The 19,767-nt window shown below is 47.6% G+C and overlaps 1 protein-coding gene across 6 annotated transcripts in view; it reads right to left on the bottom strand.

Moving 5' to 3' along the window:
* RPTOR (regulatory associated protein of MTOR complex 1) overlaps positions 1–19,767 on the bottom strand; it is a 416,632-nt gene that overhangs the window by 245,924 nt on the left and 150,941 nt on the right. For all 6 annotated transcript variants that reach the window (XM_024350719.2, XM_024350720.3, XM_063799998.1 and 3 more), the window contains one exon: positions 8,194–8,352. In XM_024350719.2, the coding sequence (XP_024206487.1) occupies positions 8,194–8,352 (159 nt within the window). The remainder of the gene's footprint in view (positions 1–8,193; positions 8,353–19,767) is intronic.

Raw genomic sequence — 19,767 nt, 5'->3', positions numbered from 1 at the left:
GCTGGCGTGGATGTGGTGATCAGGGAACACTTCTACACCGCTGGTGGGAAGGTAAACTGGTACAGCCACTATGGAAAACAGTGTGGAGATTCCTGAAAGAACTACAAGTAGAACTACCATTTGATCCAGCAATCCCACTACTGGGTATTTACCCAGAGGAAAATAAGTCATTATACACAAAAGATACTTGCACACGCATGTTTATAGCAGCACAATTCACAATTGCAAAATCGTGGAACCAACCCAAATGCCCATCAATCAATGAGTGGATAAAGAAAATGTGGTATATATATATGATGGAATACTACTCAGTCATAAAAAGTAATGGATTAACAGCATTCACAGTGACCTGGATGAGACTGGAGACTATTATTTTAAGTGAAGTAACTCAAGAATGGAAAACCAAATATCGTATATTTTCACTGTTACGTGGGAGCTGAGCTATGAGGACACAAAGGCATAAGAATGATACAATGGAATTTGGGGACTTGGGGAGAAGGGTGGGAGGGGGGCGAGGGATAAAAGACTACAAGGGTGCAGCAAAATCTCACAAATTACCACTAAAGAACTTCTTCATGTAACCAAACACCACCTGTACCCCAATAACCTATGGAAAAATAAAAAATTGAAAAATAAAAATAAAAATAAAAACATCCATTCATCTACCCACCCATGTGGTTGACAATTACCAAACACCTGCTAGGGTAACAGACACTATCTTAAGAGCTTGGAATGTAGCAGTAAACAAAATAAAAAGCCCCTGGCCTCACAGGGATTAAATGCCTGGCATGGCCTTGGAAAGAAGCCGATTGATATAGGGCTATTCAGATTTTCTATTTCATTTTAGGTCAGTTTTGGTAAGTTGTATTTTAAGGCATCTGTCCATTTAATTACGTATTTAAATGTATATAAAATTAATAATATTCCCTTACCTTTTTAATGCTTATAGGATATGTGGGGATATCCTCTCCTTCATTGCTGATGTTGATAAAGTGTTTTCTCTCTTTCTTCACTGATCTACCTACGTAGAGATTCGTCAGCTTTTACTGATCCTTTCAAAAAAAAACACATTTTAGCTATGTTGTCTCTGTTGCCTGTACTCTATTTTATTGATTTCTGCTGTTTGTTATTTCTTTCCTTCTGCTTTGAGTTTAATTTGCTCAGCATTTTCTGTTTCCTTAAGGTAGACTATTAGATTTTAGGCTGAGCACAGTAGCTCACGCCTGTAATCCCAGCATTTTGGGAGGCCAAGGCGGGAGGATCACTTGACGTCAGGGGTTTCAGACCAGCCTGGCCAACATGGCGAAACCCCATCTCTACTAAAAATACAAAAATAGCTGGGAACGGTGGTGGACGCCTGTAATCCCAGCCACTTGGGAGGCTGAGGCAGGGGAATTGCTTGAATCCAGGAGACAAAGGTTGCAGTGGGTGGTGATGGCACCACTGCACTCCAGCCTGGGCGACACAGCGAGAGACTCCGTTTCAAAAAAACAGATTTTCATTTTAAATATATTTCTAAAATGTATCTTTCTGTGTAAGAATTTAAAGCTGTACATTTCCATAAGCACTGTTACACCTAAATCCTATAAATTTGGGTGTCATAGTTTCATTATCTTTAGGTTTGAATTATTTTTTATTTTCTTTTATGATTTTGTCTTTGACTCATGTGGTATTTCATTTCCAAGTATCTGGGGCTTCTCCAGATATTCCATAATTTTGAATTTCAAGAACAGAGAATATACTCTATGATTTTAATCTTTCAAACTTTATTGAGACATCTTTATGGCTCAGCATATGGTGAACATTCCACATGCACTTGAGAATGTATATTCTACAGTTGTGTGGACGGCTGTATAAATGTTAATTAAGTCGGGGTGATTGATAATATTGCTAGGTCTTTTACATTAATACTGGCTTTTGCATTGGACTAGAAAAAATATACTATGCCTAGAGTTTTCTCAATAAGAAAGTTTTTAATTACAGGGCCAGGCACGGTGGCTCACATCCGTAATCCCAGCACTTTAGGAGGCCGAGGCGGGCAGATCACCTGAGGTCAGGAGTTCAAGACCAGCCCAGTCAACATGGTGAAACCCCATCTCTACTAAAAATACAAAACAGTTAGCCAGGCGTGGTGGTGGGCGCCTGTAGTCCCACCTCCTTGGGAGGCTGAGGCAGGAGAATAGCTTGAACTCAGGAGGTGGAGGTTGCAGTGAGCCGAGATCACACCACTGCACTCCAGCCTGGGCAACCAAAGCGAGACTCCATCTCAAAAAAAAATTGTTTTAACTATCAATTTTGTCTATAATTTTTAACTATCAGTTTAATCTATCAATTACTAAAAGAAGATCTTCTAATCTCCAACTATGATTATGGATTTGCATACTTTTCCTGTTAATTCTGTTCATTTTGCTGCATGTCCTTTGAAACTCTGATATTAAGCGCACGCACACTCAGGATGGTGTGTGCCTGGCTCATGAACTGGCCTGTTTATCATGAGGAAATGGCCCTCTTTATCATCAATAATACTCCTCATCTTGCAGTCTATTTTCTCTGATTAATAGAGCCACACTGGTTTTCTATGACTAGTATTGGCATAGTATATCGTTTCCCTTTCTTTTACTCTCAAACTTCATATGTCTTTGTATTTAAAATACATCTACTATGGACAGCACAAGGTTTGATCATGCTTTTTTTTAATCTGGTTTGACAAAAACTTGTGAAAAAGCGAAGCAATTAAACTAGAATGTGGGACATCCTGGAGGATCACTGGTCCAAACTCGTCAAAAAGCGAACATCCACTACTAGGAAAAGAAAACAAGCAGCCACAAACTGGGAGGACATATTTGCGAAACACATATCTGATAGAGAACTGGCATCCAGGCCGGGTGTGGTGGCTCATGCCTATGATCCCAGCACTTTGGGAGGCCAAGGCAGGTGGATCACTTGAGGTCCGAAGTTGAGATCAGCCTGTACTAAAAAAAATACAAAATTGGCCGGGCGTGGAGGCGGGTGCCTGTAATCCCTGCTACTTCGGGGGTTGAGGCAGGAGAATCACTTGAACCCAGGAGGCAGAGGTTGCAGTGAGCCAAGATCACGCCATTGTACTCTAGCCTGGGCAACAAGAGCGAAACCCCGTCTCAAAACAAAAACAAAAACAAAAAACTGGCATCTGAAATATGGAAAGAACTCTTAAAACTCAGCAACAAGAAAAACAACCTGATTCTTAAAATGGGCAAAAAACCTGAAGAGATACCTCATCAAAGAAGATATAACACGGCAAATAAGAACATGCAAAGACGCCCAATTTCACATCATTATAAAATTGAAAATGAAATAACAATAATATCCTACTACATACCCACCAGAATGGCTAAAATCCAAACACTGATAACATCAAATGCTGATGAGCATGTGGAGCAACAGATACTCTCGTTCAGTGCTGGCAGGAATGCAAAACGGCGTAGACATGTTGGAAGACAGCTTCACAGTTCCTTATAAAGCTAAGCATACTCTAACCGAATCATCCACCAAACCCATTCCCAGGTATTCACCCAAATGAATGGAAAGCTTATATCCATACAAAAATTTGCACACGTTAATAATAGCTTTATTCCTAATTGTCAGAAGTTCAGAGTATCCAAAATGCCCTTGAATAGGAAAATGGATAAAGAAGCAGTGTTGCATTCACACAGTAGAGTATTGCTCAGTAATTGTAAAAAATGAGCTATCAAGCCACAAAAAGACACGGAGGAGTCTTAAGCGTATATTACTGAGTCAGAGAAGCCTGTCTGAAAAGGCTACATACTATATGAGTCCAACTATAGGACATTCTGGAAAAGACCAAATGCTAGGGGAGAGAAGATGAGGGGGCGCACAGAGGACTTGAAGGACACCACTACTCTGTGTGGCAACCTAACGGTGGTTGCAGGAAATCACACATTCAGCAAAATCTGCAGCATGTACATCACTAGGAGTGAGCCCTAGTGTAAATATGGACATCATTAATTATAACACATCATTATCAGTTTACCAATTGTAAAAAACATAACAAACCAAAGCAAGATATTAACAATAGAGGAAAATGAGGGGAAGGAAGTATATAACTCAATAAACTTGCTCAATTTTTCTGTAAAATTAAAACTGCTCTTAAAAAAAATGATGTCTATTATTTTAAAAAAGACTGCCGGGCATGGTGGCTCACGCCTGTAATCCCAGCACTTTGGGAGGCCAAGGCAGGCAGATCACTTGAGGTCACGAGTAGGAGACCAGCCTGGCCAACATGGGGAAACCCCGTCTCTACTGAAAATACAAATATTAGCCGGGCGTGGCGGCGGGCGCCTGTAATCCCAGCTACTCAGGAGACTGAGGCAGAAGAATTGCTTGAACCCAGGAGGCGGACGCTGCAGTGAGCCAAGATCACGCCGCTGTACTCCAGCCTTGGCGACAGAGGGAGACTTAACCTCAAAAAAAAAAAAAAAAAAAGACTGATGTATAACTATATGTTAACTTCCCAAAAGAAGACAAAATTTTTAAATTTTAAAAAGTCATTTAAAAAGTCAATGTCATAACATGAAAGGCAAGAGGAACTAAAAACGCATAAGGAACAGATGCAATGCATGGACCTTAATTAGATTCTGGGTCCACAACAAAATCAAGAAGTAAAAAAATGCCTACTAATTTAGTGCACATTTTGCAAACACTTGGGAAAATACAAACATGGACTCTATAGTAAATGACACAGAACTGATGTTCCATTTCTTGAGCAATTTGACGGTAATGTGGTGATACAGAAAGCCATCCTCGTTCTTAGTGTCAGGATGTCTGCATCTTTCAAATGGTTCAGGGGACAAAAAAAAAGTGTCAAATTGGCAACAGGGGAACAGTATAAAGGTATTCATCCTACTGTTCCTTCCATCCTCTGGAGGGTCAACAATGGTAAAAGCTGGGTCTTTGAAAAGACTGATAAAAGGTACATAAACTCCTCACAGGAATAATCAACAAGAAAAGAGAGAAGGCACATATACCCAGCACCAAGAGCAAAGGAAGGCACCTCACTCACAGATACCCCTGATACTGGTGAGTTTCTAAAGGGGTATTGTGAGCCAGTTTATGTCAACACATCGGGAAGCTTAGTAGAAATGGACAAGGTCCTGCAAAAGTCAGTTGGCAAAGCTAACAGAAAAACCCTTTAACCATGAAAGACGCTAGATCAGTAAGTCAAAAACTCTCCACAAACAAAATACCACCCAGAGAGCTTTCTTTGTAAGTTCCACAACATTCAGACAACAAATACTTCAAACATCACAAAAACTATTCAAGTATATATACAAAGAAGGAACATTCCTCAGCTTATTTTCTAAGGCCACAGTTATTGATTACTCCGCCTAGGCAAGGACAGCAAGACAAAGAAGAATCCCTGTCCAATCTCACTCACGAACACAGATTTAATATATGAAACAAAATGGCTGCAAACTGAATAAGCCATGCATGAAACAGATCATTCATCATAACACAGGTTAATCCAAAAAGAAAGGTGTGTGTAACAGGAGACGGTCATACAGTATCATTCAACGTAGCACCAGCCTAAGGGAGAAAAGTACTGTGACCACTTTAACACACACACACACACACACACACACACAAATAACCAAGGGAGGCAAATCAACATCTAGTCACAATTTTTTTTAAAAAACCAAATTAAGAATTGAACTTTCTTAATTCGATAATGGTGATTGTTTTTGTTTTACAAAAAGCCTGGGGCAAACATCATACACTGAACACAGAAACTCTCCCTCTGCGAGGACAAGGGAAACAAAGATGCCTCCCTCCCCGCTCCCCACCCAGTCCCCACTTCACTCCACTGAAGGCATCGGCCAGCACACCAAGACAAGAAGGACAAATAAAAAGCACAACTGGGAGCGGGGCGCAGTGGCTCATGCTGTAATCCCAGCACTTTGGGAGGCTGAGGCAGGAGGATTATTTGGACTCATGAGTTCAAGACCAGCCTAGGCAACATGGCAAGACCCTGACTCTACAAAAAATACAAAAATTAGCAAAAATACAAAACTTAGCCAGGTGTGGTGGTGCACACCTGTAGTCCCACCTACTTGGGAGGCTGAGGTGGGAGGAATGCTTCAGCCCAGAAGGCAGAGTTTGCAGTGAGCCATGATCATGCCACTGTACTCCAGCCTGGGTGACAGAGAGAGACCCGGTTTCAAAAAAAAAAAAAAGTTTTGTTTTGTAAGTTATCAGGAGTGTAAGAAGATGAAGAAAAAAAATCACATCATAAATTCTGAGAAGAGAGACACAATTCATAAAAATCATTACTGTCTGGAATACAAAGAATTCCCTCAAACCGATAGGAAAAGGCAACCCACTGCAGAGAGAAGTGGATAGCAGATAGGCGCTTTGAGCAGCAGGGAGCCGGCGGGCGGACACAGGGTGCGCGATCTTAATGGTTATCAGAGAAAATCAGAGCACATCACAGTCTATCATTTAAAAAAACCTGTGACAACACCCAGTGCTGGAGAGAAAGGTGGGCAGCTGAAACACTCATGCGGTTTACAGCAGAAACAAGATGGGAACCAGCCCAATGCCCATCTGCAGGGAAGGCACTGAGAAGGGCGGGGTCCCGGCAGGGTCCCGGCAGGGGACAGCGAATGTGGGAAGAGGCAGGGCTGCAGGCCCCTGGGGTCGGTGGCATGCATCTGCAGAGCCTCCGACCAAGTGAGCAAAGCGCACTGCGGAAGAGCGCGCCAGCGTCCGCCCAGCGTATCAGCAGCGATCTCCCGGATTCGCCGTGCCTGAGAGCCAGCACACCGGGGGCTCCACAGAGGAGAGCCAGGGAAGGACAAATTCAAATTCACTGTGCCAGGCGCCACAGGGGAGGGCAGGGAAAGGAGAGACTGCAGCTGAGAAAGACACGCCAGGGGCCTGTGGTGCACGCCTGGTGGTTCATTACATCCTGCTTCTGTAAATCCTACTTCCTTCACAACGATCGTTTTGAATTTACTCAATATTTAACGAAAGGAATTAAAATCAAGCTGGTATCCAGATACACACGGGGAGAGATGGCACTGCCCTGTGCCCTGCGGGAGGAGCTGGGTGGATACCTTTCTAACTTCCGAGGCTGGCTACTCCTCAGTGTCCAGGGTCAGAAGCCTTCCTCGAGGTCTCTGCTCTGGGCCCACACTGCTTCACCACCTGTGCCGAATGCTAGCTGCGAACCCGGGACGGTAGGCGAGAACCGAGAGTTCAGTGTGTGAAGAAACGGAGTCAGAGTCCTCACTATGATGGCAGGAGGCGGTGCCCACACTAAGGAAGCAGAAGCCCAGGAGGCTGACAGCACAACCAAAACTGGGACTCGGATTTGCTGGATTCCAAATCAGTGCCCTCATAGACACGCTCAGGCACATATGGGGCCACCGCACCCTCCAAGAACTGCTTTTCATGCATCACGCAGAGCGCAGTGAGACCCATAGCTGGCTGCTGTGAGATGGACCAAGGTTCCCACCCTGGAGGATGGGGAGACAGTCAGCACCCACCACACCCTGGAGGATGGGGAGACAGTCAGCACCCACCACACCCTGGAGGGTGGGGACAACAGTCAGCACCCACCACACCCTGGAGGATGGGGATGACAGTCAGCACCCACCACCCACAGCAACAGCTACAGAAGGGGAGCAAGCACTTCACCTGGTCCTGGGCAACGGAATTGCAAAAGGCTGGTGATTCTGACCTTGAGGAGGGAAGCCCAGAGCCTGCACCTGCAGGGCAGCTTGGAATTAGCCCTTTAGAATATATAAAACACTTTATTTTCTAAGAAAATCACCGATGCTTAAAGAAAGATTCTAACGAAATTGAGAAATTGTGCAATTTTTTCAAACTAGAAGGCAGACACTCTCGAGGTCTGTCCTCGGAGAATTACAAACAACTGCTGTTCTTACTACAGAGGGAACATAAACCACACGCACCACACTTCAAGGCAGTCATTCCATGAACACGTTCTGCCACAGAAACAGCCCCTCCTTGTGCCTGACTACCTGGTCCGTTCAGTTATGGCATTTGGGTTTGCTGAAACACAGTAAACATCAATGGCTTAACAGAAGCTACGGATGGGCAGGACCTGCTCCGACCACCGCAATTGGCATGGCTTTTGGCAGAAACGGGAAGGAAGCTGGAAGGCACACCCACCTTGTTGAAGACCCAGACCTCCCCGTTGACTGTGGGCCGGGGCACCCCGTGGCCATTGTAGTGAAAGAGGACTCGCTCCTCCTTGGCGTTGCGACGTAAGGACGTGCAGAGCTTCTTGACTTCATCCACAGTTGGGTCAAGGCTCTGCTTGTACCGGGCCTGTTGCAGGAGAAGAAATGAAGAAATTTACCACGGACTCCAGGGAATGCCTGGAACTCATCCCCTACCCTTTCCTCTGGGTTTGCAGTTAATAGCTGTGTGGTCCTGGACACATGGCTCCGAGTTTCTCCATCTATAAAACCGGGTAATGCCAGGCACCCTGGCTCATGCCAAAAATCCCAGCAGCTTAGGAGGCCGAGGTGGGAGAACTGGTTGAGCCCGGGAGCTCAAGATCAGCCTGGGCAGCAGAGTGAGACCCCATCTCTACAATTAAAAAAAAAAAAAATTAGCCAGGTGTGGTGGCACACACCTGTAGTCCCAGCTGAGGTGGAAGGATCGCTTAAGCCCAGGAGGTTGAGGTTGCAGTGAACCATGATCACAACACTGTACTCCAGCCTGAGTGACAGAGTGAGATGGTCTCAAAAAAACAAATCAAAACACTACATAAGAACTGCCACACATGATGGTTATAAATATTCATTCAACAAACATTGAGAACTACTAGGAACAACAATGAGATAAACAAGTAATGCCTGTCACATGGCAACACCAAGGCAAACGCAGCTGCCACTGGGGTACCAAGTGTTTCTCAGAAGTACGCGGTCCTTCTGAAAACACCTGGAGCATGGAAGAGAGAATTTGCTCAAATGAAGGAGCCTGCAATGTACACATGGCAGCAATGGCAGAAGAGTGAAGAGACCGAGTAAGGAATCACCCTGCTGAAAGCTCCTCCCTCCGCCTCCTGCCTGGGCCCTTAACCCTGAATGAGCAGAACCTAAAACTGACAGAGAACAATCAATAGCCTTGATACATACGAATAATAAACAAAGGAACATCATGGCAAAGAAAACCCCATCTCGAAAGCCACAGAGCAGACTGAACACATAGGAATAAGTTTAACATGAAATGTGCAAAACACAGACATGGAAGATTTACAAAGCTCTCCTGGAAAACACAGAAGACGTGAACAAATGGGAAGATGCTCCCTGCTTGGGTGGGCTGAGTCAACATTCTTAAGATGTCAGCTCTCGCTCGTTTAATTCACATATTCAATGCATTCCCAGTAAATACCCCAAGGAGCTAAGCTGCTACTGAAGGTCACAGGGAAAAACAAACAGGGACGAAGGGCCAGAAAATCATGGCAGCAGAAAGCCCTGAGGGCAACCAGGCCTTGCCAGACACTGCAGGCTCCCCTAGGGCCTCTCATTAAGACAGCGAGGCTGGGGGCACGGAGACCAGCAGCCCAGGGAACTCACACACAAAGTCCAGAATCAGACCCAAGTACACATGACTTGACTTGCTTGAGAACAGTGTTTACATAGTCCTAATGCTATGAATGCTGATTTTATTTTAGTAAAACTGTGCCAACTTCCAGAGAACCTGAGTGAGGAGGACGGGCCAAGGAGGAGACAGACCTGGCTGGGTGGCAGGATGCTGGAAAACGGGCACAGGTGGGTCGTGCGAGGAGCTACTCCAGTTCTATCACTGCTCTTTTCCTGCAAAGTACTTTTCATGGTGAACTCCCAACAAAGAAGAACCGACAGAGTAAATCTACGACCTTCTGGGGTTGGGGAGGGGAACAACGGGTGTGAAAGTGCTGGGGCCACACCAGGCAGTCAGGGAAGATGCCCTGAGTTGATAAGTGAGTGCAAAGCAGCACCAACATATGCCACTAGAACAAATAGCTAAAAGGGTTTGCCTCTGGGTGGGGATTATGTTTTTAAAAAGTGATGTGTATGTTCATCACTTTGATACACTTTTAAAACTTTCTTTTAAAAACAACTAAAATAAGTAAGGCCAATGCCATGATCATCACTTGAAGAAAAATGCCAGTAAGTGTTTGGAACGTGCAGGGGAGGCTGCGTTTGAAGGAAGGCCTGGGCTCCCGCTGTGCCCAGGCTGGGCACACAGATGCACAGGAAGCACCTGCTGATGTGACTGAGAAAGGAAGCAGAGAGGACACACCCTGAGGAGGGCACACCATTCATGCTTAAGAAAGGTTCCCCTGCCGGACACGGGGGCTCACACCTAGAATCCCAGCATTTCGGAGGCCACGGTGGAAGGACCACTTGAGGCCAGGAGTTCAAGACCAGCCTGGGCAACATAGTCAGATCCCTCGTCTCTACTGAAAAATAAAAATAAAGAAAATAAAGAAAGGTTCCCTGGCATTTCCAGAGAAAAAGAATTAGACGTGAGGAAAACAACAGGAAAACGAGGCCCAATTCCTGCAACACGGTTCCTCTGTTGTATATGATACACATTTGGTTTCACCTAATTATATACATTAAAACTCTAATTTATGACAACATAAAACCTCTTGGTATTCTAGACCTTGTACTTTGGAAGTCATCAGTAGATGTATGAATATCTTTCAGATGAGGAGATTTAAGAGTTTTTCCAGGTTCCCCCAAATTTTTGTACCTGCAAGCAAAGCCCATTAGAGAACCAAAAGCTAATCCAAGGCTAGCAACCCTGTGCCACTGCAGGACAGTGCGGAGCCCTGGTCTGAGGCGGGGTTAGAGCCACAGAGTGGTCTCCCCTCTCATTGTCTCCTCGCTCAGGACCAGAATGCTGCTCGAAAAATAAAGCAGAGTCACGGAGGAGACTTGAGAGAGAGCTAACCAACTGATAACGCGGGATCTTCAAGTCCATTTTCATCTATGAAGGATGTGCGTTGACACGCACAGGGGGCTCTGCCAGGACAGGGCTGGCCCACAGGGAGCCCAGGGCCACAGGGAAGGAGGAAGTGCTCAGAGAAGCACGGAGAGTGACAGGAGGGGTGTCGATGCGTGGCCTGGGAGGCAGCGTGTCACCTGCTCCCATAGGTGGGCATCACTGGCCCATGGGGGACCCCAGCCATGCGGTGGCCCATCTGACCCACATGTTCTGGAGGAGCCTGTTCGATGCCCAGCTCTCCTACAGCAGGAAATAATTTTTTCTTTCTCTGAATTAACTTACACTGCTCACTATACATTCATGTGCAGCTATCTCAATTCTGTGTAGACGGTAAATTCTGTGGTGGTAAACACTGCTCACCCACATGTGTGCCTTTCTGTTCAAAATACAAGTTTTATATCCTTTCCCCAGCATTACAACACACTCAGTTACCAGCAACTAATTGCTGAGTGATACTCAGATTTTTACTGACAGTAATTACAATAATTATTAAAGAAACAAATCAATTTGTAGTAAAGAAACTGATAGAATCCTGCCTGAGGTTGAAGTGGTGTAAGTCACTGTCAACATAATATCAGAAAGTATGTGTGTACAAACAGCTGCATCCAGGTGCTGGGTACCCAAGGCGTCTGTGACATCATCCTTTCTGCTTTGCTATCTGAGATTCTCTGCATACTAAGACTTACGAAAATGATGGACACATTCTGGATTCATCACTGATGTGATGGATTCATCAACTGTTTATTTGTGTTCTTGGTGAGACAGAACCAGGCCACTGAGTCTTAATGTTCTAAATACCTGAATTTTGGCTGATCCCATACAACACACCAAGGGCAGCTGATAAATGAAAGCGCAGTTCTGGGGGCAAAGAAGGAAACATTTTATTCAGCTGTCACGACCTTGGCTACATGCCCTCCAAAACCACATCCACTCAAGTAAGTACATTCTAAATTAGAAAATAAGTCTGAAGTAGAGGTAGCTAGACATTCCGTCTTCAGGTGGATAGGTAGAAAGAATGGCGGACACGTAGGACGGGTTCAATCTGGAGAGATGGCTTCAAATCAGCGCAGCAGCAACAGCCCCATCTCGCCCATGTCTCTCCACACCCAACAAAAAAGCACCAAGTCCTGGAGAGGACCTAGTTCACCTGCTCCTTCAAACCAAACGCATCAGCTATAAGACCTGCATAAACATGAAATTTAGGTTTTTCTCTGAATCAGAGGCGTGATAATGGCCAGTCTAAGCAGCAGGCCACATCCCATTTTGGTCTGGGCCTTTATGTAAATTAAAACAAATACCTATGCATTTTTAATGAAAGTGCTTTTTAAAAAGTGTCCTGGCTAACTTGGTAGAAACAATTAGAGGTTTTCCAAGAAAGCGTTAGCCCAGCTCCAGGCCCCAGGGCGGAGGTGCAGCCATCACCGAGGCTCCTCCGGCAGTACTGGGGCCCTGGGAAGGAGGGTCTACGCATTTTCCTACCTTCAGGGACACTTTAAGACAGCTCAAGTAGGGAAGAGCAAAAATGGAGAGGTAGGACTCAAAAAAAAATTTTTTTTAAATGGATGCTAAAGGATATCTCCTTGATCCTCCTGGGTCTCACACACAAGGCGGAATGGGTGTTCCTGGCTCAAGTCTGCAGTCAGGCCAGGGGAAGTGAGCCACCTGAGCTCACGTTTATCAGGAACGTCCACTGAAGCTAACTTCCGACCCCTTCTCCAGGGTCTAGGGTCCAGGTGGGGTGAGCGCCTGCCTGCCTCTTTTCATGCACATTAAAACCGCTTCCCCTTAGTGAACACAGGATATGTTTTTCAGAGTCAGAAAGACTTCCGGAGTCATGGGCTGCAGATACAGGTGAGAAAAGAACACATGCAGAGCTTGCCAGACGGCGAGGCAATCAGAAGGAAGGAAAAAGTGCTGTCAACTAAACTCGAGATTTCGGGGAGTCTAATTCCACAGATCCACCCTGCTTTCTGGTTGCTAAGGCTACAGAAATCCCCCATGCATAGTGCTGAAGAACAAAGGCACAGAAAGATAAGGCGCCCCAAAATAAGAACAAGCCACGGTGCTGATCTCCACATCTGTCTCCCTGGAGCACGGGCCCATCGATCTGCAGGGGCTGGGTTCACTGCAGGGCCCACAGATCGCTGGGAGATTTTCTAGTGAAATTGTCAAGTGCCTCCTGCTCCATCTCACTTATTACATTACTGCTGTGGCAGTTTTTCTCAATTCTACTCTCCTCAACACAGCTATTGAACTAGGATTGCTGAAGTCACAGCTCCACAGGAAAATCATTCGCTGTCTCCTGAGATTGCTCCTGAACAGGAGTGCTGTTCTTCCACGCCACACAGAAGGCCACGGGGTAGAGATTATTCAGGGACGCCAATAAAATTAAGGATTCGTTATTTCCGACCCTGGCTCTATGAAGGTCTTATCCCATGGGGCTGCAAAAAACGGATTTAGCTTCATTTTCTTACCTATTGCATAGAGAAGGCACATTAATGGACTAGCATGAAAGGCGCCACAGATATTAATAATACGCCTCCTGGGGCTTCACGGGAATTAATTAATATTTTTAAGGGCTTTGAAATGAGAAACACTAAATTAAATGTCACCACATTGTGTTAAGGTTTTGTCTCACAACTAGAATGCCAGGGATAATAGTTGTGTGGTCTGAGAGACAGGAGAGGCACGGGAGCATCTGATCATCCGGGGGAGTTACGACAATTTCTGCTGGACATATAAAATGACAAAGCAAGTCTCTAAAATACAGCCTATTGTGCTAGGCATTTTTCCTGAAATGCCAAATCTCAAGGTGCAAGAAAATATATGCACAGGAGTTTTGGAGGATGTGACAGCAGAAGATAATAAAAGAATGAATAACTGAAGAAAAGAAAACAAAAAACAAAACAAAACAAAAATGGGCCCCTGGTTTAATGAAGGAAAATGCAGCTCCAAATTTCATTTCCTTCTCAGTGACGGGCTCTTGTCCTAAAATGACACCTGGTAAATTTATATGCTAATAAGGCCTAAGAAATGCTACTGCAATCAGATTCTGCATTTTCCACGTAGACTTTTATTGCTATTGGAGCTCCTTCTCATGCAAGTGCAGACTTCAGACCCTGGAGAGCCCTGAGCGTGGGAGGGACTCTGCTCCCAGTGGCCCTCGTGGCGGCATGGTCCCGCTAGAAGCTCTGGTGAAGCTGCACAAACTGCCGCTGGTGTGGATCAAGGAGAGACGGCCACCTGGGAAGAGGAGGGGCTCAGGGGCTCTACTTGGTGGGTCTTCCCCTTCGACAAAATCCCACCAGGGGTAGCCCTGTGCCGCTGGGGCAGGCTGGACATAGACATCTGTAGAGTTTCTAACAAAGACACTGGCGTCGTACTAGGCTGGGTCTGTGAGTACAAGTGATATCGCTGCCATCCTCCCATCCTATAGCAACGAATAGCAGGTCAAGTTTAGATCCAACAAACCGAAATGCCTGCGACACTCTCAGAAGTGTCTTGGAGGAACAAATGTCATTTCAGGACTCAGGCCAGTTCTGGCCCCATCTGGGGTCTAGTGAAAGTTTCACCCTACCCCTCTCCTTCCCAAGTAGGATGGAAAGATTTCCAGGGAAATGTTGGTAGGAGGGACCTTTAGGTGGACCTGACCTTCTTCCCTGCCCGGCATTTCCCTGGAAGGCCTCGCCTCCTGTAGCCCTTGTTTACCCTCACCCTTAAGGGTGTTAGGATGAAAAACAAGTAAAATACAGAGAAACAAAACAAAAGCCAAAAAGAGTGATGGCAAATGCTACCTTTCGGTTGATATGGAATGAGCATTATGGTCTCCGTGAGAATAAATGGCAAGAATATATAACCTGTGCCCTTTCCCATGATTCCACCCTAGTGCAACCAGGTGGAGCCGCTGAGGACACAGAGACTTCACAGCATTTGTTCCCAGACGTGAAGCAATCCATCAGTGTGTCTGAGGCCTTTCAGCAGAGAGGAATTGTCCAGTGCACATCTTCTGTGTCTTCCCTCCTAAGCTTGCTCCCCTCTCTCCTCAATCCATATGGATGGGGTCACTAACCATTTGGACAACAGAAACCTGAGAATCACCCAGCTGGACAACAGAAACCCAAGAATCACCCTTGACACCTTCTTGTCTTTCACCCTTTCCATTTTTATGTCATCAATCATTGCATCCTGTTGAGTCTACCTCTTCAATCCTGACTGAGTCCATCCACCTCTTTCTATCCGCGCTATCAATACCCAGGTCAAGCCACTACCAAACCACCACTACCACCACCATCATCTCTACCATCATCACCACCACCACCACCATCACCATCACCACCATCATCATCACCACCACCACCACCATCATCTCTACCATCACCATCACCATCATCACCACCACCACCATCACCATCACCACCATCATCATCACCACCACCACCACCACCATCATCTCTACCATCACCATCACCATCATCACCACCACCACCATCACCATCATCACCGTCACCATCATCACCACCACCACCATCATCTCTACCATCACCATCACCATCATCACCACCACCACCATCACCACCATCATCACCACCACCATCACCATCATCTCTACCATCAACGTCACCATCATCACCACCACCACCATCACCACCACCATCACCATCACCACCACCTCCATCATCACCATCACCATCATCTCTACCATCACCATCACCATCATCACCACCACCACCACCATCACCATCACCACCACCATCACCTTCATCATCACCATCATCTCTACCATCACCACCGCCACCACCATCACCACCACCACCACCATCACCACCACCATCACCACGACCATCATCATCACCACCATCACCATCTCTACCATCACCATCACCACCACCACCACCACCACCATCACCACCACCACCATCACCATAATCTCTACCATCACCATCACCATCATCACCATCACCACCACCACCACCACCACCATCACCACCATCACCATCACCACCACCTCCATCATCGCCATCACCATCATCTCTACCATCACCACCACCATCGCCACCACCACCACCACCATCACCATCATCACCATCACCACCACTTCCATCATCACCATCACCATCATCTCTACCATCACCACCACCATCATCATCACCACCACCACCACCATCATCACCATCACCTCTACCATCACCACCACCATCACCACCACCACCACCATCGCCACCACCACCATCGCCACCACCACCATCACCATCACCACCACTACCACCATCACCACCACTACCACCATCACCACCACCACTATCTATTTCTTAGATCATTGGAGTAACTTCCCAACTAATCCTCCAGCCTTGTTTCGCTCCAAATCCATTCTCCAAAACTCAATAGGTCTTTCTCCTGCTTAGAAACCCTTGATGTCTTCCCACTAACTTTGAAAACTCTTTAGAAAGACCTACGAGTCCCTGCAAGATCTCCAGCCTGATCACTAGACATAATCTCTGAGAGTCTACACCTCAGCCACAAGAAAGGATCTTTTAAGCCTTTTGCCTCATTATGTTCTAACCTACTTTCCAGCCTTCTGCCCAGAACCTTCTTCCTACCTTTTCTCCATGTCCTATTCCAAGTCTTGCCTGGTCATTTTCCATGCATTCTTCAAGTATCATGTTAAATGTCCCTTGTCTTTTATCATGTTGAAAGCATCCTTCTTGGATGCTCTTCCAGACACTGGATAGGAAGCCATGCCAAAGGCCGCATAGCACCTCTAGCTCCCCATCACTGCACCAGGGTACTGTGCGTAGCACCTCTAGCTCCCCATCACTGCACCAGGGTACCGTGCACAGCACCTCTAGCTCCCCATCACTGCACCAGGGTACCGTGCACAGCACCTCTAGCTCCCCATCACTGTACCAGGGTACCGTGCACAGCACCTCTAGCTCCCCATCACTGCACCAGGGCACCGTGCACAGCACCTCTAGCTCCCCATCACTGTACCAGGGTACCGTGCGTAGCACCTCTAGCTCCCCATCACTGCACCAGGGTACCGTGCACAGCACCTCTAGCTCCCCATCACTGCACCAGGGCACCGTGCACAGCACCTCTTGCTCCCCATCACTGCACCAGGGTACCGTGCACAGCACCTCTTGCTCCCCATCACTGCACCAGGGCACCGTGCACAGCACCTCTAGCTCCCCATCACTGCACCAGGGTACCGTGCACAGCACCTCTTGCTCCCCATCACTGCACCAGGGCACCGTGCACAGCACCTCTTGCTCCCCATCACTGCACCAGGGCACCGTGCACAGCACCTCTTGCTCCCCATCACTGCACCAGGGCACGGTGCACAGCACCTCTTGCTCCCCATCACTGCACCAGGGCACCGTGCACAGCACCTCTAGCTCCCCATCACTGCACCAGGGCACCGTGCACAGCACCTCTAGCTCCCCATCACTGCACCAGGGTACCGTGCACAGCACCTCTAGCTCCCCATCACTGCACCAGGGTACAGTGCACAGCACCTCTAGCTCCCCATCACTGCACCAGGGTACCGTGCACAGCACCTCTAGCTCCCCATCACTGTACCAGGGTACCGTGCACAGCACCTCTAGCTCCCCATCACTGTACCAGGGTACCGTGCACAGCACCTCTAGCTCCCCATCACTGCACCAGGGCACCGTGCACAGCACCTCTAGCTCCCCATCACTGCACCAGGGCACCGTGCACAGCACCTCTAGCTCCCCATCACTGCACCAGGGTACCGTGCACAGCACCTCTAGCTCCCCATCACTGCACCAGGGTACCGTGCACAGCACCTCTAGCTCCCCATCACTGCACCAGGGTACTGTGCGTAGCACCTCTAGCTCCCCATCACTGTACCAGGGTACCGTGCACAGCACCTCTAGCTCCCCATCACTGCACCAGGGTACCGTGCACAGCACCTCTAGCTCCCCATCACTGCACCAGGGTACCGTGCATAGCACCTCTAGCTCCCCATCACTGCACCAGGGCACTGTGCATAGCACCTCTAGCTCCCCATCACTGCACCAGGGTACTGTGCATAGCACCTCTAGCTCCCCATCACTGCACCAGGGTACTGGACTCTACCTGCTGGTTTACTCACCAGCCTTCACAGTTGACATTAAATAAATATTTGTGCACATACAAATGATGAATAAATACTTCCTATTGGAGTTTACACAGCCCGATGAGCTTCTCCAGAGAAAGCTGTTTTATCAAGAGCTTGGGGTCTCTATTTTTATTTTGAGGGCATTTTAAACAATTCCATTTTGATGGGTTGGAGTACAGCAGTGAAGCAAGGCTTTTGCTCCAACACCCACTTTCCTTAGCAGACAATCTAACTGCCCAGACAAAGGGATCTGCTGCTCCATGCACATAAGCTCGAGGCAGATGCTGGGGGAATCACGGGCGCCTGAACATCCAGGAAGCACCCAGGGTAACCTAGCAATCAGACACAAGCTGGCGCTTCCTGGCCAGCAGGCTCGCCTGGGTTTCCCCAGGAATTGGATGGGCACTACCCCCTGAAGAGCTGCACCACTAGTCAGGTGAGGGCCGGGACAGCCTTCCATGAGCAAGACAGAAGGAAAAGGACCGACTTGGTGACTGGCAGAACAGGCTTGTCTTTCACGGATTATACCTGCATGAATGGTAATAAAAGACATTTCCTTTGTTCCAGATAAGGCTATGGAGAAGCAGCGGCACATTTGTCTATAGAAATCTTTCAAAACATAAAGATTAAGGAGAAAAGAACAAAAGGGAGGATGTTAAACGGTGACGAGGCTGAGGAGGTTGATCAGCTGCCGGCCTAGGATGGAAGGTGCCCCCACGTAACTCCAGCTCTTTCCACTTCCCGCTTTGTTTCCTTTGGCTGGAGGACAATGTGGATCAGTGGCTGGAATGGCCCCCGGGGAGCAGGCCATGACCACATGCTGGTGCCAACGGTGCAGAAATCTCTGCAAATGAGGAGCTGGTGTCTTTCTTTGCTCCGTCCCGTCACTTTTCACGCTATCCTCCACGTGGTTGCTGTACCTAGATGGCTCCCACAGGAGTCAGTGAGGCCTGGGTGGGGGTGGAGCGGCAGCCCCTCCGCATGGGGCCCAGTGCCTGGTGCGCCCGCACTGGCCTCACGTGGCTCCCCTGCTCACTCGGCCTACCTGGCCTGTCACCTCTGCCTCTGGCCCATCCTCCTCCGTGGACCCTCAGTTGCCTCCGTTCCTCACCCTCCTACTTTCACAACACCGTTTCCCCATAGGGCACCTTCAAGAGAAATCTGTGGTCAAATTCCCCACCTTGCCCCGCACCCACCCGTCTGGGATCCTTGTCTACTCGCTGGCCCCACCAAATCAGCCAGCAGAAACTCAACCACCAAACTCTGCCAGCAGAAACCTCAGCACTACCCTCAGCTCCTGCTCCTGCCATCTCCTTGGTGCCCAGTGGGTCACAGGATGTGTCCCTCTGACTTTGCTGTACCACCTCTGCCTTCATGGGAGTCAAACACCCCAACCACCTTCAGGCCTCCAAAATGACCCCTCTCCAAGTCCCCCCATTCTGTCAGAGCCTTCCTCCTTAACGCACAGCAGTGAGGCCACCGGCCCCTGAGACAAACCCTCTGTGGGTGGGTCAACAGGCTCCCTGCCCAGCACCACCTGCGAGCCCTCTGCTCAGCCCAGTGTCCTCACCACGGTCCCACCGTGGCTAATCTCTCATGACTCCATGCCTCTGCACAAG

This window comes from Pan troglodytes, chromosome 19 (assembly GCF_028858775.2).
Source record: "Pan troglodytes isolate AG18354 chromosome 19, NHGRI_mPanTro3-v2.0_pri, whole genome shotgun sequence".
Classification (NCBI taxonomy): Eukaryota; Metazoa; Chordata; class Mammalia; order Primates; family Hominidae; genus Pan; species Pan troglodytes.
Note: the sequence above shows the minus strand (reverse complement) of the source record. Positions and strands in the feature narration are given on the sequence as shown.